At 51.0% G+C, this 26,302-nt stretch overlaps 1 protein-coding gene across 1 annotated transcript in view; it reads left to right on the top strand.

Annotated features, from left to right (window-relative positions):
- LOC142923453 (reticulon-4 receptor-like 2) overlaps positions 1–6,734 on the top strand; it is a 29,380-nt gene extending 22,646 nt beyond the window's left edge. The window contains exon 3 of the mRNA XM_076064574.1: positions 5,745–6,734. Coding sequence (XP_075920689.1) covers positions 5,745–6,719 — 975 coding nt within the window. The 3' untranslated portion in view covers positions 6,720–6,734. The remainder of the gene's footprint in view (positions 1–5,744) is intronic.
- Positions 6,735–26,302: the final 19,568 nt, after the last annotated feature.

Raw genomic sequence — 26,302 nt, 5'->3', positions numbered from 1 at the left:
TGCAAATTCTCCGAAGTGTTAACATTTTTTTGAAGCACCCTGTATATAAAACGAAAACACATCACTTGAAAAATATACAAATACAGCGATTTCATTTGTAATCTTACCAGGTTAAGGCCCCTGCGGTATTAACTTATTTTCCAGAAACGACCTGGCCACAAATGGTAGCTCAACAAAGTGGCTTTATCACGTGTAAATCTACACAGCAGCCAAATAATCTAAACGATCTCAAAGCATGTTGATTCTCAACGTGGAGGGAAAAAACGGGAAGAAAAAAAACCATACATGCCGATGGCATGGCTGGAAAAGATAAGGACCGCAAACTTAATGACAGTCAACTCCATTACTGCGGGCTATGCACGTGGCTTGTTGTCCAGGCCACGTGGCCTGTTGTCCAGGCCACGTGGCCTGTTGTCCAGGCCACGTGCAGCGACGGTTGGTGGATCACCACACGCTCATGTCGCAAAATTCCCTTCCCGTGGGTGGGACGTCGAGGAGGAGCCCGTAACCCCCCTGGCACTACCAGAAAGCGGTGCAGTCCAGCCAAAATGTGGACTCCACCTGTTCCGTCTGCAATGGGATAGAGTGTTTCTCCCTCGCACGTGTGGGTTTTCCCACACATAAGCACTCAGTAATTGGCAACCTATATGATAACAAGAAGAGCCATTTCGTTAAAAATGCGGTATACATATGTAAAAAAAAAAACAACTAAATATTTCAAGAGCAGCAAGGCACGTGATGCATACGAGACGGTGGGCCTTAATAAATGACGTCACTGAGCAGTCGTTGAAGAGCCGCGTGGCGAGCTCCGGCGCCGCAGGTTGCCGACCCCTGACATGTAGTTGTGGTGTTGCTCCCGCATGGCGCTACGTAGGGGACTTTAGAGCTTGGGCAATTGTTGGCGCCCGCTGGCTGTCGCCTTCCTGCTCGTCCGTGGTACCTCCTCGTGCTCCCCACCTCTCTCGGAAGCGCCTAGGCCGGAGTGGAAGGGTAGGCAGACAGCACCCTCGAGAGCAGAGGGGTCGGCGAAACCTTGCGGTGAAGAATCCGCAGGCTGTGCCTCCTTAAGGACTGCAGTGCAGCTCCTGAAATTTCCGAAAGAAATGGCTCTTCTTAAATTTCGATTTAAAGCTTTCGTGACCGCAAGGATTCATCTTCTTTGGTTCGTTCAGTAAAGTCACGTGGAATGAGAATAAAATAATAAAATAATGAAACAAAATAACACAATAAAAATTCTCACTATTGTGTTATTTTATTTTATTAATTTATTATTATTTTATTCACATTCTACGTGACTTTACCGAAAGAACCAAAGAAGATGGCTCTTCTTGTTCTATTGATTGCCGACTCCCCTGACCATGGAAGTCCAGTTTGCTCCCCGGGCAGGGGTCGGCAGATCTGGCGCTTCCTGAGCCGCATGCGGCTCATTAAGGACTGCTTCGTGACGTCACTTATTAAGGGCTCACCGTCTTGTATCCACGTGATCTCGACGGTGCCCTCTGCTGCTGCAGCACGACCAGTACTGGATTAAGCCAGTGCGGGGCCTGCAGCATATGTTATAAAGGGACCCTAAATAAAAAGAAAAATATTAAAACGCATGTATTTTTAATTTGCATAGTAAAGTAGTTGTATTTTTCCATTTGCTATACAGCCGGATAATACGACAAATCGCTAACCTTAAACACTCAGTCGTTCATAAAAGTTAAAGGCGGTATGGCACTACAGTAGTAATAGAGCACGTGCAGAATCACTGAACCGGAATTGATAGCTTGAAAGCATTTAGCGCGGGGCCCTTGTTAGTGCGGGGCCCGTAGCTACTAGATATGTAGCAGCTACTACTACACATGTAGTAGCTGCTACATATGTAGCGACTTGTGCTACGAGGATAATCCGGCACTGAGCTCGCCCACGCGGGCTAATTGGCAGGCAGCCGTCTTCATGCGGTGCATTGTGGGTGGTCGGGTGACCGTGCGGTCCGTGCGAGGCGATTTCGCTCTGTGCGCCCTTCCTTTTTTTTTGGAATGCATCTACTAGGGGGGGGGAGGGGGGGGACTTGTGCCTGCGTTCCACGTGGGCACAAGTTTATTTATTTATTTGAGATGTTTTCTTGTTCATGTTTTTTGTTTATTGCGGTTGCACCCGATTCAAGAGCCGAATGGCTCACAGGGCTATACCAAATAAATGGCACTAAACTAAATAAATGGAACTAAGGTGTTTTGAACGCGATGAAATAAAAATACATATCGCGAGTCACAATGGGGAGACGCAAAAACCCTTCAACGTTGCTTTCGCAACACTTGTTTAAAAAAAAATCCATTTGTGCCATTTATAGCTGCAATGATCGCAGCCGCTTCTAATTACGCTCATAACTTATGCAGGCAAATATTAAATACACCAGTGGCATCGTCTTGTTCTCACTTAGTGCCCCAGAACATCAATGATTTAAAAAGTACCGATGGATGGCTTACAATGGGAATCTACATCATTTTTGAGACAGACGATGCAGAGACTCAAAAGTTAAAACATTACAAGTTTACAATTATGTAACTCGTTGCACAGTTTGACATGAGATTATTAGGTCTGGGAGGGCAGCCAGAACCAGCATTGCCAACAATTGCCCAAGGTCTGTGACCCAATATTTGTATGTTTGGCGAATGGGGCTAATGGGTGTTTATACGCGCGCCAGCGTTAGGCTTATGCTTAATCCTCGTACCGATGGACACAGATTGGGGTTAAACACACTTGCTCTACTGCCTGCTCCTGGTGAGCCAGGGTATGGCACCTCATCGACGCCCACGGGCAATTTCAGAACGTCTGTGTGATCCGCTGGGTTCCAGGCCACGTGCATAGCCACCACTGCCCGGCTATAGTCAAGTAACTAACCGCATGACGTCTGGGGTTTAACCGTGGTGTGAGTTGAATGAATGCATGTATATGTTTAGACGAATATTGGTTTCAATTTACAAGCATGTAGGATTTCGCGGTTGTGCTGTACGGCTCTCCGTACAGCACAACCAGGTGTGGGGGGGGGTTCTTTGTCTTTGAGTCTTTGTCTCTGACTGTGTGTGTGCGTGCACCTAGCCTGGCATAAGTACTGTGGTGACGCCACCGCCACTTTAGTGGTGAACGGCGGTTGATGTTATTGTTAGTATGTGGGTGTGAGTGTGTCTCTGTGTGTAAGTATTTACGTGCGGAAGCAATAATACATCGGCAGTTTGTGCACGTGACTAATGTATGTATATCGCTGTGTGAGGTAGAGGAGGGTGTACCGCACAACGTTGACATTGTACTCACACAGCGATCTGACCCCAAACTCACGCATGAATCACGACGTTCCTCTTGCCAGTGGGCCGATTCATTAAAAATATTTGTTGGATTTTCATCAGTTCATTTGTTGAGAAGTTCATTATCATCATCAGCATCATCATCACGATCCATGGGCAGATAGCCCCGTGATTTCGCCAATTGTTTCCACTTTAATCTGCCTCGTGCCAGTATGCTCAAGTGGTGCGACATCTTTCCGGCATCAATCTCTTCTTATGCCGTCGTGAAGCCGTTCTTTGGAGAAATTAGGGACTGGAAAAATTTTACATATTAAGAGAGTTAAATATTACATCGTATATTCCAGCCATTCTCAAATCATCGCACGTGAAAGCTTCACATCGACCGTAGGGGTTTTTGACCATACTTCACCATGGTGAGCACACCCCCCCCCCCTCCATATCACTTACCCACTGGTGTTAGCCATAGCCAGAAATCGAACTCGGCTCGCTGAGTTCATAGCGCAGCGTGCTAACCACCGTGCCACCAGTCCACCCCAGATATCTAAGAGCAACAAATATATTCATACAAACACAATAATTGCAAGCACCGTTGAGTAAATTGCTGATAATTACACGCAGAAATAATAACACACACCACGCTGGGAGTCCTGCCTCCAGTTCCACGTGTAAGAGCATACATTGATTTTATAATGAAAGACACTCTATCCCACGGTGTTATTTGCCATTCACGGCACATGCACAGTCACCACTAGAGAGTAACGGGAATTTGCCAATGTACCAATGAAGAATTGTTTTGGTCTGAATGGAAACATATTTATATATACTAGAAAAGTTGAATAAGTTGGGCGATTGTCGATATCAGCACGTGGACCAAATGCACTTGCCACAACACTCATGATAAAAAATCTAGCGTGGTCGCATATTCGTGTTTCATTTACCGCCGGATCGTGGCTCCCCCACGCTGTGTCGGTCACGGGGATTGTTCGACCGTACTTCAACATGCTTGTCCGTGTTGGTTGGTGATGTATGGGGGGGTGGAGGGCTACCCGGTTCCGAGTTCACTGCACTTGACGGAATTCAACGAGCAGTAATCGAGGTTGATTGACAGTCCAGCGATCACTCGCCTCCTGATCGCTCTTCCATCGCTACTACCATGGGTACCGTCCCCATTAGTTTCAACTCCATTCCCCCCCCCCCCATCCATGTTGAGGTCTAATCGACGGTCTGCTCTGTGTCGTCTCATCCACACTGTGCGTTCAATCACCACCACCACCTTACAACATCACACCCACTCACTCACCCTCTCACCCACTCACCCACCAACCCACTCATCCATTCTGTGTGTTCAACCACCACCACCACCACCTTGCAACATCACACCCACTCACTCACCCTCTCACCAACTCACACACCAACCCACTCATCCATGCTGTGTGTTCAACCACCACCACCACTACCACACAAAATCCCACTCACCCACTCACTGACTCGTCTACTCACTCAACCACTCGTTCACCCACAATGCATATATTATTATAGCACGTGTTCCTTTGCATGTTTTGCCAAAAGTACGTGTGGTTAATGTAGACTTGATGCCTTACAAAAACAAGTTTTTATTTGGTGAGCGAAAACATCTTAATACCACCTGTTTTATTGTAATTTAGGGTAAAACCTATTCTTATTTTTTCAACATAACACTCACTCAACTATTCATGTACTCACCCACCCTCTCACCCACCAACCCACTCATCCACAGTGTTTAACCACCACGACCACCACACAGCAGGTCACAACATTACACTTGCTCGCTCACCGATTCGCCCACTCACTCATCCACTCACTCATCCACTCATGCACTCACCCATATTATTACCCACTCATTCACTACACTGCAGGTCACGACTATTTCCTTTCTCCTTCGTTAGCTCGCACTGCTCCACTGTGGAATTCCACCCCATTGCCTCTTCCCCCCCCAAATTCGTATAACCTTGCTCAGTTTAACACAGAACGTGTCAACTCTTGCATAACCCAACGTTCAGTAATCCGGCCTGGTGGCTCAGTGGTAGAGCGAGTGGCTCACAATCGGAAGGACCCCTCGGGGGAAAGGGAGGGGGTGGGTCGATATTATACGGGACCAATTTTGTGAGGAATTTACAGTGGGGTTGCCCTATGGATAGACTCACCCCTGCCATATGAATGTGGAATCTCCAGGACTGTAAACGAGAAATGTGCACCGCTGCACTCAACACTCATTTGAGCCAAAACAAAACAAACAAAAAAAATCCCCCACTCTTGACTTCGAAGCCAACTTTCGTCGTGCTGTTAGTTGCTGCCTGCTTGGCATCTGCGGGTGGCATTTACCCTTTGTGATCTTGGGTCTCAAAAAAAAAAGAAACCCGAGTCCAACCTCACGATTTTAATTTCACCTGCGCTCTGCCCGCACCGCGTGCGCCCTCACAGGATGACCTGTTCGGGGAGCTGTCGAACCTCACCCACCTCTTCCTGCACGGCAACAAGCTGCTGAGTCTCTCCGACAACGTCTTCCGGGGGCTGCACAGCCTCGACAAGCTGCTGCTGCACCACAACAGGCTGCGGGCAATCCGCCGTCGCATCTTTCGCGGCCTCTCGGCCCTCTCCACCCTCTACCTGTTCAACAACGAGCTCACCGAGCTTTCGGGCCACGCCATGGGTGACCTGTCGGGCCTCCAGTACCTGCGGCTCAACAACAACACGTGGGCCTGCGACTGCCGCCTCTTCTCGCTCTGGGAGTGGTTCAAGCGCTTCCGCGGATCGAGCACGGAGGTCGTCTGCCACTCGCCCTCGAACCTCGTCAACCGCAACCTCAGGTCGCTGGCGGAGAACACGTTCATGTCGTGCAACCTCGGCCCCACCTCGTCGACCTTCTACGCCGTCGCCACTCACCCGTTCCGCCCGGACAAGGCGTCGGGAACCCGCGCCCCGAAGACGCCGGCGGCGCCCGGGATAGGAGTCGGAGGAGGAGTCGGAGGAGGCGGGGATGCCAAGACGTCGGCCGTGGCAATCTCGCCGATCGTCAAGGTGCCGACGAGACGGAAGTGCCGCAAGCACACGGCGGCGCGCGCCCGCGCGAACGCCGCCGGGCAGGGCTACCTCGACGGCAAGCAGGAGCGCGACGGCGCCGCCGGCGAGCTGCCGCACCTCGACACCTACTTCAAGGAGCTGGACGACGACGTCGGCGGCGGCGGCGGCGGCGGCACGCAGCCCGCCAGCCCCAAGTGCAGCCGGAACAAGAAGGAGGGGGCCGACCTCCAGCACGGAGGGCAGGCGGCGGGAGGGGGCGCGGCCGGGCGCGTCCACGGGCGGCCCGGCGCGGGGTTCGACGCCGTCGCCAGGTGCGCGCTGGGCCCCGTGGCGGCGGTCGCGTTCGTCCGCCTGGCGCGCGGGCCCCTCGACTAGACGGGGGGGGGGGAGAAGGGGGGGGGCCGACGAACTGAAGTGACAGGCGGCGGAAGAGTTTGATGGGAGGGGGGATGGGGGTGGCTGTGGTAGGTTCGGGTCGGGAGGAATGACAAACACTTGTGACGCGGGGTGAATGAATGAATGGATTCGTTGGTGGGGAGGGGTGGGGGTGGGTGCGTGAAGATAAGCTTTGATATCTAGTATCGATTCAGATGTATTGCTTGAAGTTGCAGTATATATATAAATAATATATAAGGATTAACGAAAAAAATCAAATCTATCGGAGATCTACATTAAGGATCCTTGCACTGGTGAGATGTCGTGTCCATAATTTACAACGGGGGGAACGCTTTCGTGAGTGCAGTTTTTACCGATACAAAAGTGATTGTTTTGGTGTTTTGGCTATAACAATGTAAACAATACGAGGCATATGTGTTCAGGCTGCGGCGATAATGCAACACGTTTACAGACGTATCACATCCATCCAAGAATAGTCGGCTCGGGGAAGGGTGTGAATTGGCAACAGATCTTCCGGAGGGGAGGAGGGGGCTGGGGGTGGGGGTGTGTGTGGAGGAGAGTGGGGGAAGAGGAGAGGGAGGCAGAGAAGAGAGGAGATGGAGGTGGAGGAGAGGAGAAGGGTGGAGGGAGGAACAGGAGAGGGAGGCGGAGAAGATATGGGGGCGGGGGGGGGTACCACAGCTTGATAATTCAGGGCCGTCTTGAAATTGCCAGATTCTCCGTTGGGTAATTGGACCTCCGCTTCTTATCCCCCCCCACCCCAAGCCGGAGGGAGGGAGGGAGAGAGGTGAGGGTGCGGGAGTGGGGGGTGGGGGATGAGTTTGTGCAATCGTGGGGGGACAAGCTTTAACTTGGACACGTCTGTGAAATCAAATTAAATGCCAACGACGTCGCCCGCAAGACCTTCCCGGCCTGCCGCCCGTCGCCTGCTGGACGCGCCTCGCGCGCTTGGGGCACGGCGGCTCCACGCAACCCGCAGCTCGGGGGGGGGGGGGGGGGGCCTCTCCGCTCAAAGTTTACGATCACGAACGAGGGCGGAGACGCGACGATTCGCGCCCGCGGAGCTTCGTAAAGACTTCCACACTTTGGGGGGGGGGGGGGGGGGGAAAGTTTTACAGCGTCATTACTGTTACTACTGCTGCTGCCACGCAACAAAAACAACAACAACAACAAAGACTTAGTTCGTGACATCTGCCGTTCCCCATCGAAGCGGAATAATGACAATAATATCATAAATAATCTTCTCCCCCTGGGTGCACGTGGAGGTGATCGCGCCACGTGTTCGGTCAATCCGCGCGAGCCGCCGCGAGAAAGCGGTTGGGACGGTGGTGGCCGTGCTGATCTGTCGGCGAAACAAAATTAAACCCACAACAACAAAAACAAACAACAAACACACACAAAAAAAAACTAAATTAAAACAACTTCGACGTAGGACAAAGAGAATTGTGGCCGACTGAAAGGGGTCGCGTTGCCGAAGCGAAACGAAAACGGATGGGGCGGCAAAAAAACCAAAACGGAAACTCCCGACGACACGAACGGACAGCACCAAAACAATCGACGCGACTTTCTTGAAGCCTGCTTTAACCCTTATCATCATCATCATCGTTATTTTGATATATTTTTTATCACTACTACTTACTCGTAGCGCTCGAATAACGTCAAATAATTGTTAATTGATTTCCCATTTGCGAACCCTCTTTTTTGCAGTTTAACAGACAAAACGAAGAGGCCAGGTCGCCTTGCTCGCTAACTCGCTCGGCTCGCTCCCTCCACTCATCCCCCGACGACTGGAAATCTCCCGGCTCGGGACGCCAAGGGGGTACAATAGACGGGGTGACGTTAAAGAGGGCACGGGCGTGCGCTTCCTCCCCTCCGCTTGTCTCCAGCCTGCACGCGCGTGGTTCTTGCCCCACCTCTTCGTCGCGATTGGGGTGTTTCCGTTTTTTTATCGATTCCTTTCTTTCATTAAAAAAAAACCGGTGTGTTACGGCCGAAAGCGTTGGATTTGAGCGGCGAGGGCAATTCGAACCAACAAACCATGCAGTATCTGGTCACCAAAATAACAATAATAACAATGCTATAAAATAAAATCGTTATTTTTTGCAGCCGCTAATTTTTCTCTCGGGGAAGGGCGGTCGGCTCCTGGGACCATCGCAGTGCCGGTAAACGCGCACCGTTGACCCAACGTTGGCGTTCGGTTGGAACCGTTTGGCCTGCCGTTGGCTCCCAACGTTGGCATATCGATTTCGAACCATGTTTGCCGAACGTTGCCATTTAATTGGAACCGTTTTCTCTCCTCCCCGCCTAACGTTGACCCAACGTTGGCGTTTGGTTGGAACCGTTTCCCCCCTCCCCCCCTAACGTTGACCCATCGTTGAAGTTTGGTTGGAACCGTTTTCTCTCCTCCCCGCCTAACGTTGACCCAACGTTGGCGTTTGGTTGGAACCGTTTCCTCCCTCCCCCCCTAACGTTGACTCAACGTTGGCGTTTGGTTGGAACCGTTTCCCCCCTCCCCACTAACGTTGACCCATCGTTAGCGTTTGGTTGGAATCGTTTCCCTCCTTCCCCCCTAACGTTGACCCATCGTTAGCGTTTGGTCGGAACCGTTTCCCTCCTTCCCCCCCCTAACGTTGACCCAACGTTGGCGTTTGGTTGGAAACGCTCGCGCGCAACGTCGGCCCAACGTCGGCCCAACAACGGTTCTCCACTGTTTTATTTTCTACTCTGGGAGGGAACAGCGCGTAGCGACGCGGCGTGACGTTGCATCCCCCAACGACCGCGACGTCTCGGGACGTTCGTCTTCTCCTTTCATTGCACATTCACCACCATCGATATGCAGGAATCATCCCACGGCAAAACAACAAAACAAAACAAAGCAAGAATCAGGTGGTTTTTTTGTTTGTTTTGTTCAATTTACAACAACTTGAGAGAGAGAGGGAGAGAGAGATACATTTTAAGCGGTGGAGTTACCTGCATTGAATATTTCTGTACAATTGTGATATAGACAAAGAGGTCACAACAATGCAGTCTTAGAGCATTTCCGCATTCTTATTTGGCATGTCTCGCGCTTGTATTTTGCTTTGTTGTCGTAACCCATGTACCGATATTTCTTTTTCGATGAATGTTATTTCAACAAATATGTATACATTAAATAACTTTAGTGAGACATAACACGTGCTTGTGTTTATGTATGTACGCATATTATCCTGTATAGCTCATCGTTGACAAAGGCTGGTGGTGAATTCCAATAATAATAATATATTGCAACGACTGACAATTGATTGGCATGTTTGGATTTAAATCTGTAAGAGAAGAGCATGGTTTATTTTTTTGACGGCATTTATACACGTATAGCTAGCTATCCTATGTCATGTCCCGGTGCGGCAGTTTAAACGATCGGAAAGTTAATTAAATCCACCATCATCCATCGAGCAGTGTAAAGCTTGTGCAAGTGCAGTCAGTCGATCGGCATCACGCGTGTGGTGGTGGGGTAAAGTGTGGGAGCTCCCCATCCCTTCTAAGACGTCTGGGCAAGCGTGGAAGAGGAGGCCTGCAGATGTGGAGGCCTTTGTCGCCAGCAGCGGGCGTTAGCGCCGCACTTGCAGGGCTGCGCTTTTGCCTCTTGTGTGTATGTTTGAACTTCTTTCGCACCGCACCTAGCCAACCGTGCTAAATCGGAGGTGCAGCTCTGCAGCACAAGATGTCTCCCAAGACAGCCGCGGGAATGGTGACATCAAATCCAACGTAGCACACTTTGATATTGACACTGTACGTCCAGCCCTTAATTTCAGCTGGAGCTATCCGGGGCTGAGCTTCAGAAAATATTTTACAGCCACTCTGCCTCTGCCATCGGGGGAGGGGGATGAGAGCTTTGTGGCGGTGGGGGGGGGGGGTGTGCAGAAAATATTCCATGATAGATTAAGCCCCATGCATATACGGTACAAAGATCCCCCTATAGCCTTAACAGACCGTTGGGGCAAGTGCTGTTAGCGAGCACCTATGAAGGCCGACACGATACACGAGGGGGTGGGTGGCCAACACCACGCCCGACCGCCTTTGTCTCCCTATTGGCGATGTTTTAAAACACAGCACCAGGTGCTCATTTGAGGCTGAGTCGACCTAGGGGAGGGTCCTGGACCGGTTCAGATATTAGCCACTGGCGTTGGCCGCGAGCGGGAATCGAACTCGGGTTGCCGGCTTCGTAGCGCAGCGCGCTAATCCCTACACGGCCGCTCCCCACCCGCACACACGCACATACACACACACATATATGTATTATTCAGTGTATGTATATCTAACAGCTGAATGTTTAATGCCCCCCCGTGTGTGTGTGTGTGTGCATGAAGAGCAGCTCTCAATCCCATACAGTGAGGCTGATAAACCGGGATTTAGCTGAAGGGACATTTGCCCGGGCTCTACTATAAGTCTCAATCCCAGGCAGCTGTCTCCCAAAGTCCATCGCTCTCCATCAGAATTACGGGCCACACGCTGGCAGGGCATTCTAATGCTAGGGAGGGGGTGGGCGGGAAGGCGGGGGGGGGGGCAGGGTGAGCGGGCGGGGCTGTGGGTGGAGGGGGGGTAGAAATTCTGAGAAAACAAGAGAAAAAACTGGAGGCCGAATGGTCAATTGTCATGTATATTGCTACGTGAACTCCTCGACTCTGGTATTCGCACCTGATAGGCTCACATTGATGACGACGTCACCTTTGCTCCTCTATTTAAGACCGAAACAGGATGACTTCTTTGAAAATATTTGATAACTCGCCTGATGAAGCTGGTTGCAATCACCAGCGAACACGTCGCACTCAAATTGTAAATGTTGTGGGTTTGCTCTCCAACAGACAACTGGTGTGCCGAAGTCGTAACTTATTGGCACGTTTTGTTGACGTGACAGACCTTACGAATTGGCTGTGTCAGGTGGTGGCGGATTAACGACACATTTATATTTACGCGATCTAACCCTAGAAAAAGCCCCTGAATCTACAATATATCGTGGCGGATGCTGCCACGGTGGTGTACACAGGGAATCCTCTACTTGCGAACATTCGACTTACGAACTTTCAGAGATACGATCAAACCTGTCCATATGTCCATTTGCCTGTTCGGGCCGAGAGTCGTGAGTTCAACCGCCGCGCAATAGATGGCGGTGGTGGCATCTACATATACATAACGTGAATAACCAGTGGCATCTACATCTGCAGGAGATTATTCAACTTTTAAAGCCATCCCTCGTGTTCAGTGTACATGCCGTGCAACGTGTTTGGAATCGACAGGAGTCAAGTTGGGACTTACGAACAACTCCACTTACGAACAGACCTCTGGAACCAAACTCGTTCGTAAGCAGAGGAGTCCCTGTACTGGTTTAAGCACACCGCACGTGTAATGCCGAGGTGGTCGTTCCGGCCCCGGGCTCCCGCGGCGCGGTATTTGAATTATAAACAATGGGGCAAGTTGCCTGGGAGGTTGGTGATCGTTATGGGCGCCTACTTCATGCGAGTATGTATAGGTACAAAGCTGTTAAAGGCGCAGCCCTGCAATTGCTCTGTCGGAACGGACTCCACGACGAGAGGGAGCTCTAATTACCCCCACGCCCACCCATCCCTCTGGAGGTGCATGTACCACGCGTAACTTCTTTCGCGCCGTACGTAGCCAACCGTGCGAATCGGGTGGCGTATTTTGGCCTGATCTTCCACGCTCGCCAGACGGTCTCGGAAGAGGACGGGAGAGTACCCACTGTTTACACCACCACCACCGCCCCACACGCGGCCCTGCCGGTCGTAGACCCATTCATACTGCTCGGGGGGCAGAGACGAGACGGGGGGGGGGCGGAGGGGTGGTGGTGGTGGCGCGGGGGGGGGCGCAGTGCGACGCAGGTTGGAGCGAGGTTGAGTGAAATACACTTCCACCAATTTCTCTCCTCGCCTGCCGCGCCGGGAGATCTACAGAACCGAAGCGAGCGACGTCGTCGGCTAAACGGGGGGGGGGGGGGGGAGGTGGGGGGGGGGTGTCCAGTGCTCGAGAACCTCGCGAAACCCTCCGGAAGGGAACGCCCCGCGCCAATCATCGATTGAGGAGCTGCGAATCGAATCGCCGCGGCGCCGTCGGGGTCACCTGAGCCGGGTGGAGGTGGAAGAGGTGGAGGGAGTGGTGTGGGGGGGGGGGGCTCTGGTGAGGTGGGTGGGGTGGGTGGGGTGGGGCGGGGGAGATTTCCCAAGCAGCTGGGAGGGATCTTCGCGCGATCACAGGTCAGCGAAGACAGCGGCGGTGAAGAATAATTTGTGAAAATCCACGGCGCCCGCATTAAACGGCAGGCTCGCGGAACGACGCAGCGCTAAGTCCCGCTTTACGTAAGCCCGCATTCATAGCCCCGCCACTACGTTAGGCCGGATAAGGAAGATTATCTTTCTTGACGGCATCGCCTTCGCCGTGGTTTTCTGGTTTTTATTCGTTTTTTTTTTATTTGCCCACCTCCACAGTTGTGTCATGATTATTTATGATGTCCCTAAGGTTGCTTACAGCGGTGGTTTCTTTTTTGAACGGTTGTGCTATGGATGTTCAGTCACTCTGTTATCGCGTTTCAAAAGAAAAAAATAACATAAGGAAGTTTTGTTCTTTTTGGTGTTCACGAGACAGCTCTTGAATTTCGATCGACGCAATAATTGCACTGGCTGGAATAATAGCAAATTAGTATGATTGTTTATCAGGTTGAATGAGATTTCTCCCCCCCCCCCGCCACCCACCCCCGCCACCCACCCCCATTAAAAGAAGTTCAACATACATACATTCAGACGAAGTAAGCTTTGCTTGAATACGTCTCAAACGTGTCCCTAACTGCCATGCGATGGACGTTACTCACCTGTGTCCAGCTGGTGTGGAAAGCTCCGTCGTCGACTCTGTGGGCACGGAATTCGTTCGGCAAGGCAGGCAGACGGTGAGCCGGCGCCAGCTGCCGCCCAAGATCTGCGGTCCTCGATCTATGAAGGTGGTATCGGCCACAATTCATGAGTTGTTCACATGTGGGGAGGAAACCGGAGTACAACCGGAGAAATTTCACGCACGCACTGCGAGCGGATAATCCTCTTATCTCCACACAGATGGAAACTGGATGGCGATTAGTCCACTTGCTGTACTGCCTTCTCGTAGCACGCCAGGGAATGGCATCTCCTCGACGCTCACGGGAAGGGAGTTTCGGGGACATTCGTGTGCGGTGATTCACCAACCCTCGCTGCGCGCCTCCGAAGCGCCGGATTACAGGCAGCCACGTGGGGAGCCACCACAGCCCGCCTCGAAGAAGGGATCTGAGAGGTAGCTCTTTGATATCCGCTTCCCACGGGCCGTTCTCATAACACAGAGGATTGCACTGCTGTACGAGAAATCCGGGTGGATTCTTCATCTCTGAACATGACTGAAAGCCCGGTCGGGATAAAATCTAAGAAGATTACGAAATAGGTTAACATAAATAAAACACTTTAAATTTCCCCCCAAGTGTGAACCGAGGCCGCTGAAAATCTCCTTCGAATTGCGCGTACTACGTTCCGTCAGGGATGGTGTTTTGACAGCGCGTGACAAAAGGTGCGCCAGACTATGCTTTCCATTTCTCTTGAAATAATAAGGGAACAGAGCAGCCGATGAGCCTACCCGATACTACACTTATGGCTGAGCCTTAGCACGCATCTAAAAAAAAAACGAACAACCAGAGAACGTTAAATCTTTAATTCAAATACTGTACGAGCAAGCAAAAAAGAATTGGGTCACGTAAAAAAAACCCCAAAATCTAACACTCATAATCTTATGATGATGCTCGGCTTGGCAGTAAACATCAAAGGCTATATACACTCAAAAGCACCTCAAGTAGGTCTTGCGAAATCCGAAGATTAACCTGCAATAATTTGGATTTTAAAAGAAAAAAAAAATCTGCTCTTAATGTCGATGTGGGCCACCTCTGGGTTTGAAGTTGGGTCAGAAAAGGACAGTGCTAGACGCTTTTGTTTATTTTCGGAGAATGTAATTCCGTCCCTGCTGCTGGGGAAAGCGCATTAGGTGCTCAGCGATCGGGGGTCAGGGGTCGAGTGTCAAGTAAAGACACCTCGGGCGTGACCCTTTTTTTTTTTGGACACGCTCCCGCATAGGGTCCCAGGATAATTGGATGGGTGGAATAATCTCCAGCCGTGAAGACGTCTGCCTATAGGTGACCTCACATCTGCCCCCGAATAGTGGTGCCGGCCTGGTTCCTGGGGGTGCTGGTGGTAGCATCGCTTTGAGCCGCGCTTGCGCTAAGGAACCCGGCCACCCGAGTTCGATTCCAGCTCACGGCCACCAACACCAGTGGCGAATATCTGAACTCGTCCTGGGCCTTCTCCGAAGGTCGACGACTCAGCATCAAATATGTACCTGGTGTGTGGTGTAAACATCGCCGTCCCGGTTTTAGTAGGCGTCCGCTAACATCACTTGCCACAACAGTCTGGCTAGGCTATAGGAAGGGATCTTTATCTTTGGCTGTGGTCCTGGTGGTGGCGATGGTGGCGGTGTGGTGGTTGTGGTGGTGGTGCTGGTGGTGCGGTGGTAGTGGCAGGCGATGGTGGTGGGGAGTGAGGCGTGGTTGTGGATGTGGGTGGAGCGCTGGGGGAGAGGAGACGGGAGAGAGCACGTGGAGGCAGATTGCAAAGGGAGGAGGCTGGAATTCACCTTGGATTTTCCAAGGTGACAAGGTTACTCGCGTGAAATAGAATATAGCCGTACGAGCAGGTCCTCTTATAGGGCTTTGATGTGAAATAGCGAGCAAAAGGAAAATATAACTTTGCTCTCAGTCGCATCGTTTCACAACGCACCAGATTAAAAAAAAAACTCCACCATCATGAGCAGAGAAACAACATTGTTTTTTTTTTAAATATGCAATTAAAAAACCCGTGATGATGAAAATACAATTTTAAATTTAAAAAAATCTGAAAAAAAAACTCGACATTAAATCTTTGTATTCATTAAAATGCATCCTGGGTAGCGTATATAAATGTAAACTCAAACGCACTGCCGAACGTGCAATGCTTTGCACTTGGACGAGCGACGGCTTCGTGAAATGGTTGCAAGCGTGTCAGCCAAACGTCGCCTTTCAGCCGCTAGAAGATCGTCGTGCACTCTCTGCGCGAGGTTTCCGTTGTTGCGGTTCGTCATTAGTGTCATCTGGGTTCGTGTTGTGCGCAATGCCCATTCAGTTTTTACTCCAACCCTCCACCATCCGACGGAGTCAATCATATCGAGTTGCTTGACAATTTGATTCAACTTTATCGCAGACACTTTTTTTTGCTCGCGTTTTCACGCATTTCGGTTTTATTTTTTTGCTTAGAGGCCAAGTCGTGACAACTTGATTTGCCCGTGGAGTGGCGGAGGGCTTATAGTACACACAAAACATGGCATCATACCTCCACGATGATGTGAACCCAACAGACAATTAATTACGAATATTAACATCGGTAGTGAAAGCTTAGGAGTTTATTTGTGCATCATGTTTAAATGTACATCAGAATCAGATTTAAAAAAAAAATCAGACTGAAAGAATCCGATATGCTATGAAGATATTTTTTCACAAATGTCCAGTCAACTTGAAGAAGCTCTTATTGTTGGAGGGGAAAATATCGCGTGCGACGGAATGCACCCAATTTATTTAGACGCTAAGTGGCGACGACAAACGCCCAGCACACACACAGAGACAAAGATCCCTCCTATAGCCTGTAACAGCCTGTTGGGGCAAGTGCTGTTAGCGAGCACTTATGAAGGCCGGTACGCCACACGAGGGGGTGGGTGGGGGGTGGCCAACACCACGCCCGGCCGCCTTTGTCTCCCTAGTGGTGATGTTTACACACCGCACCAGGTTCTCATTTGAGACTGAGTCGACCTAAGGGAGGCCCAAAACCGGTTCAGATAATCGTCACCGGTGTTGGCCGTGAGCGGGAATCGAACTCGGGTGGCCGGGTTCGTAGCGCAGCGCGCAGTCACACACGCACATACGAATATCACCAACACGGAATGATACATCCTCATATAACCGCTACACGCATTGTTTTTCTCCCAAAAAAAATTGGCAGTGGGCTGTTTCATTTATTTATTTTATCTCCCCCCCCCTCGCGCACACATTTTGCGCAAATTAATTCCATTGGGACGTGTACAGCTCCAGTTCGGATTTAACCACAGTCGCCGCATGTGCGTTATGAATACATTAAGGCGCAATCGTCTGCCAGGTGCGAGGAAAAACACTCTGCCGCCAGTAAACTTAAAGCCCCGCGCAATGTGACCTTAATAGCGGAGAAGCAGAGGACGCCAGCGGCCCTTAATTGGACCTCCACTGATGCATTGGCGGTGCTTGTGTGAGGTGAGCGGCGAGGAGCGAGCGAGCAGAGGCGACAGGAACTCGCCGTCTATTTTGAATCTCCGGATTGATCCGAGGCGGTGGCGGGAATGCGAGCTAAATGTCTGCGAGTGCGCGATGGCCAGAAAACGGCGAAACGTCGGTGGGACGCGATGGAAAAACAACCGACGCGAGTTGGGGGAGGAGAGGCGTGATGATGATGAGGAGGAGGAGGAGAGTGCTTTGTGGGGCGTTCGTAGACGTCGAGGCGATGTTATAACGAGGCGGGGAGCGTCTTCAGCCCACAGGTGCTGCCCGCGCAAAAAATAATAATAACGTTGACAGTTCCACGCGCTGACTGCGCAGATTGCTCAGACAACGTGGGCGAAGAATAACAATGCTTACAATAGGTGGGATAACAACAACAGCGGTTACGAACCTCTTGCCAATCCACTGCTGGATGAAGGCCTCTCAACGTCATTTCTTTGGCATGACATTGCACGTGGCGGGAGGTAGGCTGGGGGAGGGGGGTCTAGTAAAACTTCAAGGGGGGGGGCACAACACGGCCAGTGTTAAACAAACTTTAAACATTGTCAATTATTTAGCGGGAGGTGGTGGGGGGAGTCAGTGAAGGCTCAGCCCCCTTCTAACCCCCCGCGAGCGCTACGGGACAGCTCTCTGTTGTGTTTGTCATAGGGCGTTGATTTGACCATACTTCACCACGCTGGGTCAACGCGGTTCGTAAAGAAGTTGGAAAGGAGGCCCAGGCCCTGCGCTCAGATCGCGCCCGCCGCTCGAGATGGCCGGGTTCACTCGCGCAGCGCTCTAATCACTGCGCCATCGCTCCTCTCCAAAACACATATTGGCAAATAATGGGGCATGCGCATTTTCGTGAGAGGTGGCGGTGGCGTGGGGAGGCCTTCAGCCCAGCAGTGAATAGATCGGGGCTGATGACGCAGAACGGTGTTCGCGCAGTGGTCAGCGGCGCTCATTGCTGAACGAGAAGGGCTGTCGCCCGAAACGTCGCCTATTCTACTAACACGCTAAAAATGACCGCCACTTTTTCAAATTTTCATGCTGTGGTTTTCACACTTGATGATGATTGCTTGTGTTGCAGTCGAAACGTCGAGATAATTGTATTGTTTTATATTTTTATTATTTTATTATTACGTGACTTTACCTAAAAGAACCAAGAATATGCAGTCACGAAAGCTTTAAATAAAAATTTAATACAGGGTGGTTAAACAAAAAAAAACGTTAACACTTCAGGGAATTTGCAACGATACCACGTGACATGTGCTGCTGCCTCCGGGCTCTGGAGATCACCTGGAGAAGATTCCAGGCCACGTGTTGACAACGATGGCGAACAAGTGGGAGACTCTTTGAATTTTTGAAGCCATTAACGTTGCATTTGTTATCATGTTACAGTGTATAATTACAATCCGTTCTTTTCCCATTAAAAAACGATAGTCCCATATACATTTTAACATTTTTTTTAAGCACCCTGTACTTCCTCTACGGGCTCAGTGCTATTGACGAACGCTTAGAGGTTGTGTTCTTTGCCCTGGTTGTACTATTACCAACGCAGCAGCAGGAGCAGCATCACAGCCTTTCCCTTCGTTCCCCGTCTATTTATTCGCTTGTTGACGCGCAAACATTTACCCACGTCTGCGCGGGCGCTGCGCGACAGACAGACACACAGAGAGAGAGAGAGAGACGGGCCGTGTGACTGCCGTCATACTCGAAATATGGCAACAGAGAACCTCGCTGATCTCGCCCGAAGAGCATAAGACCACCACGCGAACTCCGCTCGTTTGTCGTCTACCTCCACCCCCACCTGCCCTCCCGGCACCTCCGATTAGCACGACTGGCTACGTACGGTGCGAAAGAAGTTCTACATAGGTACAGACTACATAATTATAACTCGTGAGCGAGGATAGCAACACTCTGTCTAAAACTAAAGTAACTCAAACTATTTATGATTATTATTTACTGGGCAAAGCCTCGCTGAGCTGTGATCTCTTTTGGCAGAGGCGACCTGGCCACACGTGATTAGAGCTTTATCGAAGTGTCTTCATCATCACGTGGACATTTATGGTCGCAGCCATAACAATCCAAACGCGTGCCGCTGCCAAATGTGGAGGGGGAGCAACATCGGGAGGAACGCGGAGGAGAAAAAAACAATCCACGCGACCACCACGGGCAGTGAGAAAGTGAGAGAGAGAGAGACATCGTCAGGGTCCAGGATGGAACCCACGGACCTGCCCCTGCACAACAGGCGATGGAGGATCACATCTCATTGCCACCGGGGGTCACCCGTGCAGATGGAACAGATGGAGTCGACCTATTGCCGCACCGCCGTCTCCCGGCGAGTCCATTGCGTGGCACGGCTCCCTCCTCGACGCGCCCACGCCCACGGGGAAACGGGAGCTTAACGCAGCATCCGTGCACGCGGTGATCCACCAACCCTTGGCCGCTGCCTCCACGGCGCTGGCTGGCCGGCAGGCGATTCACGCAGGAGGCGAGGCTGGGAGCACGCACGGAGCTGGAGCTACTTGACGAGAGCAGGCAGCTGTCATCTTCGGTCGGGTTTGCCCAAAAGCCACCGGGAGTCAGCTACGCACATCAGCGACTCGTTTCTCACTGCTGGTGTACAGGGTGGTCCAGATGCGTTGTGACCACTCCCCCATTTAATTCTCTGTAAGTTTTTTTTAGTAAGGGTTTTTTTTAAAACGGAAATTAATATGGAAATGTTTTTAAAATGTCAGGGGCCAATTAATTGGGGGGGGGGGGGAGGGGGGGTCACAAGACATCTGGGCCATCCTGTAGAGTGGAATGGGTGACACTCTCACGCACCAGCGTGGCGGAACTCACCTACGATTAGCAGGGCTTTAGCTGCGTATGCTGGGAAAAAAGTTCAGCATACACACAACAAGTCACGATGTTATAATGAGAGGTCACGGATCACGCGTTATCTGTATGGCCAAACTCACGTGGCTGATCACGTTCGACGCTTCTGCGAATTACCCCATCGCGAAATGTGATTTCACGTGTAAATACTGGCGAAGCAAACGTTTATGAACCCAACTCAACCCCCAACCATCCGAGGATATTCATAGGTACATTATGTTTTAATAAATCAACGTAGTGTTTTTCATGTTTCAACGCTTACCAAAATAAAAAAATGACTTTTGAGCAATTATAATAATAATTATTATTTTGGCAACCTCCTTCTCCCCATCATTGCATAAATTCTCACACACAGCCCTCTTTGCGAATCCACTGCTGGATAAGAGCCTCCCCCCCCGCGGCTGCACGTTGTCGTGGCGAGGGCGTTTATTTGACCGCACATCACCACGCTGGTCAGTGCGGAAGAGTGAATGCCAACACAATTGTTTACATTACACGCGTCATAACGATGAGTGATGATGCAACTCCATTGGAAGAATAATAATTATTCAATTATTATTATTAAAATGTCGGAATTATTATTGTAATAAAACTCAACCACATTTGTCATAAGATCCTAATAGGGGACGTACATATTAGGCCACGTTTTCGGGCAATGATCCTTCTTCACAGCACGTAAATAGGTAGCTCAGCGCGATAGCGTGGCTGATAAGTTGGAGACTCCACTCAATACCGCGGGACCTCATAATAATTATACTTTTAATGGCGAGTCTTTGTGACTTCATCATTGTGTGTGTTTATTGTGCAGCGATGGCCCTCATAGATGCTATTCGCTAACAGCACTTGCCCCAACAGTCTCTTAAGGCTATACGGGGAATCTTTGTTTTTGTTAATTGTGGTCGCGCACCACTGCCATCACAGCAGCAGCATTACCAACAACATAATTGGTTTAACGTTGGAATAATGCAGTGCTTAGCTTCTCTGGGTTTTTTTTCGAAAGCACTTAGGTTAAACTTTTTTACCCATTGCTCCATCCATATGGAAACATGAGAGTAGACTTTTGGCCTGCAAGACACAGAGGATGGGACTCCTTCGGCCTGAATAATACATGACAATCGCACTTACCGTCTCGTGACATTGGCAGGAACATCCACTGGCAGCTTAAATAAGATTTCCCAACCCCCCTCCCACCCCCCACCAAAAAAAGCACACACAACTAACTCTTTTCTGGGTTATGTGATAGCTGTCCGATTATTTCACTCATCTTTTCGTTCCCCGGTAATATGGCTACACAACCCACCTGTAACCCATAACCTGTGACGGCCCAACACCAGGAGATGGAGCAATGAAATCATCTCGCGGGCAGACGCTCGGACGATTATTAACGCGGTAGTGCGACAGGAGGTGGCGGCGGACTGGGAAGGCCTCCGTCCAGCAGTGGAGTGAGCACGGATGTTGTTGTTGATGATGATAATGATTATGGAAAATCTCATGATATATTTTTTGGTTAATTATCTAAATTAATGATGATTCAGCATATTGCATTAAATGGGTAAAGGTGCAGCCCTGTAATGTCTAGCTCGCGCCACTGCTTGCAGAAGGACTTCCATTGGGAAAGAAACCTCGAGGGGTTGTTCGGCCTCGCCTCCTACGTCTGGCCAGACGTGTCATCGGAAGAGGTAGGTCGCCTGGTACACAGTAGGTCGTGGCTTCGACCAAGACCCTAACGCCTGGTGTATATTTGGAGGTTGCATGTCTCTTTCTCTGCCCATGGCCACGTGAATTTTTCTCCGGGTCCCCCGATTTCTCCCCTCCAAATTCGGAATCAACAACACGAGTTTAGCGTATGTGCCTGCTATACGCATGTCCACGTGATAAGAGCATGTTCCTGCTATACGCATGTCCACATGATAAGAGCATGTGCCTGCTATACGCATGTCCACGTGAATAGAGCATGTGCCTGCTATACGCATGTCCACGTGATAAGAGCATGTGCCTGCTATACGCATGTCCACGTGATAAGAGCATGTGCCTGCTATACGCATGTCCACGTGATAAGAGCATGTGGCTGCTATACGCATGTCCACGTGACAAGAGCATGTGCCTGCTATACGCATGTCCACGTCATAAAAGTATGTGCCTGCTATACGCATGTCCACGTGACAAGAGCATGTGCCTGCTATACGCATGTCCACGTCATAAGAGCATGTGCCTGCTATACGCATGTCCACGTGACAAGAGCATGTGCCTGCTATACGCATGTCCACGTGACAAGAGCATGTGTCTGCTATATGCATGTCCACGTGATAAGAGTATGTGCCTGCTGTACGCATGTCCACGTGACAAGAGCATGTGCCTGCTATACGCATGTCCACGTGATAATAGTATGTGCCTGCTATACGCATGACCACGTGATAAGAGTATGTGCCTGCTATACGCATGTCCACGTGATAAGAGTATGTGTCTGCTATACGCATGTCCACGTGATAAGAGTATGTGCCTGCTATACGCATTTCCACGTGATAAGAGTATGTACCTGCTATACGCATGCCCACGTGATAAGAGCATGTGCCTGCTATACGCATGACCACGTGATAAGAGCATGTGCCTGCTATACGCATGACCACGTGATAAGAGCGTGTGCCTGCTATACGCATGTCCACGTGACAACAGCACGTGCTTGCTATACGCATGTCCACGTGATAAGAGCATGTGCCTGCTATACGCATGACCACGTGATAAGAGCATGTGCCTGCTATACGCATGTCCACGTGATAAGAGCATGTGCCTGCTATACGCATGACCACGTGATAAGAGCATGTGCCTGTTATACGCATGTCCACGTGATAAGAGCATGTGCCTGCTATACGCATGTCCACGTGATAAGAGCATGTGCCTGCTATTCGCATGACCACGTGATAAGCCACGTCGTTGCGATCTCATTTGTGACCGGGTCGCTTCTCAAAAGGAGCTGTACAGGTCGGTGAGCTTTACCTGGTGAAATAAAAAATAAAGTTGAAGAACCTTAAATAGTTTATAAGCGGGAATACACACACACTCACACTTTGCTGCACCACTGACACGTGACCCGACGATCATAGCTGAACTCTGGTGGCAGTTGGCGCGTGGGAGGGAGGATGGTAGCGGTAGTGGTGGCGGTGGAATTGAAGAAAGTGCACCGTTGTATTGAACTGCCGCGCCGGGAAATCGAATTGAAAACTTCATTTGGCCACCGTTTGGTAGGAACGCGGGGAGGAGGGAAGGGGGTGGGTGCAAAGGAGATTCGCCGGGGCTGCGAGTAGGGAAAGCAAAAGCCGGACATCTGTGAAAACGGGAGGTTTTGTGGCCCATCGTCTTCCTCCAGTCTGGCTAATGATGCTGATTGTGAAAGCGACGCTGCACAGATTGCAACGTTGTGTGCCGAGTATAAAAAAAAATAACTCCGTGCGAAGATAAATTAAAAACAAAGTTTCGCGTTATTCATTCATTAACGGCGAACGCCCGCGCGGCAGACAGGCGATTGGCTCGTTAGCCGCTCTTGTTGGTGGCACGAGATAGCCCCCCACCCCGCCTCTCTATGGGCGCACACTTGAAGGAAGGGTTTCTATCGACGGCGTGTGCGTGTATTTGATCAGCGGAGGAGCGGCGTGTAATAGTGAACAGGTAGTGTTGTTGGATGTGTGTGTGTGTATACGCGTGGATGTGTGCGACCATTTACCGGGGAATAATCACGCGTGAACAAAGCACCGGAGCAACGCTGTCACGTGTGATGTCTGAGTTGCGGTGGAAGGGGGGGGGGGGGAAGGGCGGGGGGAGTGGTGGCGCCAGTGGTTAGCGAATCCTGCCGAGCAGACCCACGCGGTCCCCGCTCGCGATCAACAACATCGGTGAGGAATACTTGAAGCGGTCTTGGTCCGACGTCGACTCAGCCTTAAACAAGTACAGGAGCCTGGTTGCGGTGTGTGAGCATCAGCACCATCATCGTGTGCCGTGCCGTTCCTTTGATAGGTGCTCGTTGACAGCACTTTGCTCCAACAGTTTACCATTGAAGGCTACGCATGGGGGGGTGGGGGATCTTTATCCGAGTGGAAATATAGAAACGCGGCAATTAAAGGCGCCACATTCCCATTAATGTCGTAGGTCAGCTAGATTTGCTACGGCGCTTAATAGAGCCGATATCTTAATGGGAGAGTGCTTGTCTGCAACATCAGGTCAGCGGCAGTGACTTGAGTGAGCCTTCGTCTGCTGACGACACAATGGGTGTCGAAGTCGCTCCAGAATGTTGCTTGTTCCGAATCAATGCTCCCCAGAAGGTTGTGCGACCGATGGGTTGTTCTCCGAAATACTTTAATTATATTGTCTGTGTGTGTGTGGGGACACGGATTATTTCTACAACTACTACTTATTTTATTGTACCAGTTGAGGACCGCTAACTTTCACGATTGATAGCTCAACGAAGTGGGCTTCATCGCGGGCAAATGTAGAGCAGCGAAACACTGGAAACGCGTGGTGATTTTGATTCTAATTGTGGAGGGAAAAACCGGAGCACCCGGAGAAAAATCCACGCGACCACAGGGAGAACATGCAGACTCCAAATATATAAGCGTCAGGGTTGGGATATAACCCACGACCTGCTGTATACCAGGCTAGATGTGAAGGAGTCGTACTGTTTGCTAACATATTTTCTTTAAAAAACTAACACCACCCCCCCCACCCCTCCACCTCCCCTAAACAAAATTGCCATGAAAAGGAATCATTGACCGAAACGTCGCCTATGATAAATTTCGTTTTAAAGGCCACACATTGTTATGGACGGAACGCGTTGAGCGTTTTGTTCGACGTGATTGTGCACCACAGTCAGTCAATACAGGGGCAGCAGCAGCAGGAGGACAGCAGCAGCAGCAGCAGGAGGAGGAGGGGTCACAGCAGCAGGGGGCAAGCAACCAGGGGCAGCAGCAGCAGGGGCAGTATAATTGGTTCAAGGGAGACTTTGCGCCTCCTCGTCAGCGGAACCGACAAGAGGAAGCAGCGGCGACCTTTAGTGAGGGAGGCCTCCATCGATCGACACCTCCAAACCGATGGGGCCATCTACAAAGGCCACCACACGCAGGTGCCAGGGCTGCTCTTTACGGACCGTGCCGCTGCTGCTGCTGGTGGTGGGGTGGGAGGGACGGGGCGGGAGAGAGGAGGGGGTGGGGATTTTATTGTCCTGAACACCTCCTCCTCCCACCTCCTCTTCCTCCTCACCAACCCCCCACCACACCTTTGTTTCGTTACACGGATGACATTCCCCTTCATGCACTTTGCCGGCTATTTGTACAACGGGAGATCCGTGGTGGTGCGTGAGAACAGCAGCAGCAGCGGCAACAACAACAACAACAGACAACAACAAACAACCACCAACAAACAAACAGACACAAACGTCAATATTGCTGTGAACGGGTAAAGCCGGCACCCTTATTACGTGGCACATCCAACGAGACGAGAGCGGTTCGACAATGTCCAGCAGAATCCACCTGTGACGGGAGAGAGAAGGGAGCAAAGACGCGCCAATGGTTGCGAGCGGGGAGAGGGTCGCAGACATCTTCTTGATTGACTCTCATCAATTATCGATCAGCCCGGAGAGAGGGAACGAACGTAAACTCTCGCCGCGTGCCGTGAACGAATGAACGTGACGACGCCTATGGCCGTGCCTCGAGGTTTGCGATGATGTCCACACAATGCATTGCATCCGTTGTTCTTCTCTTCTTCATTCTCTTCTTTTTCAGTTCATGGTGTTGGTTTTTGGTATTTTTGTTTGATGGCTGTTTGCCACCGAAGCTTCCCTAAACGACGGCAATTGTACTATTAGCAATTATCATTATTATATTTGTCTATAACCAACGTTGCACCCCGTGTGTCAAACGGATGGAGAGGTGGGTGAGTGCGTGGCTGGAGGGGATATCTCAAGTCCCGGAGTAGCGGTGGGGTGCTGGGGTAGGGGAGGGGTCGGGTAGGCGAGGGGTGGGGTAGGCGAGGGGTGGGGTAGGGGAGGGGTGGGGTAGGGGAAGGGTGGGGTAGGGAGGGGAGGGGTAGGGGAGGGGTGGGGTAGAGGAGGGGAGGGGGTAGGGGATGGGTAGGGGAGGGGTGGGGTAGGGGAGGGTGGGGTGGGGTGGGGTAGGGGAGGGGTGGAGTAGGGGTGGGGTTGGGTAAGGGAGGGGTAGGAGAGGGGTGGGGAAGGGGAGGGGTGGGGTAGGGGAGGGGTTGGGTAGGGGAGGGGTAGGGTAGGGGGAGGGGTAGAGGAGGGGTGGGGTGGAGTAGGGGAGGGGTGGGG

This window comes from Petromyzon marinus, unplaced genomic scaffold, assembly GCF_048934315.1.
Source record: "Petromyzon marinus isolate PM22_M1 ecotype Great Lakes invasive population unplaced genomic scaffold, UKy_Petmar_22M1.pri1.0 PM_Scaffold_528, whole genome shotgun sequence".
In the NCBI taxonomy this organism is placed as follows: Eukaryota; Metazoa; Chordata; class Hyperoartia; order Petromyzontiformes; family Petromyzontidae; genus Petromyzon; species Petromyzon marinus.
Note: the sequence above shows the minus strand (reverse complement) of the source record. Positions and strands in the feature narration are given on the sequence as shown.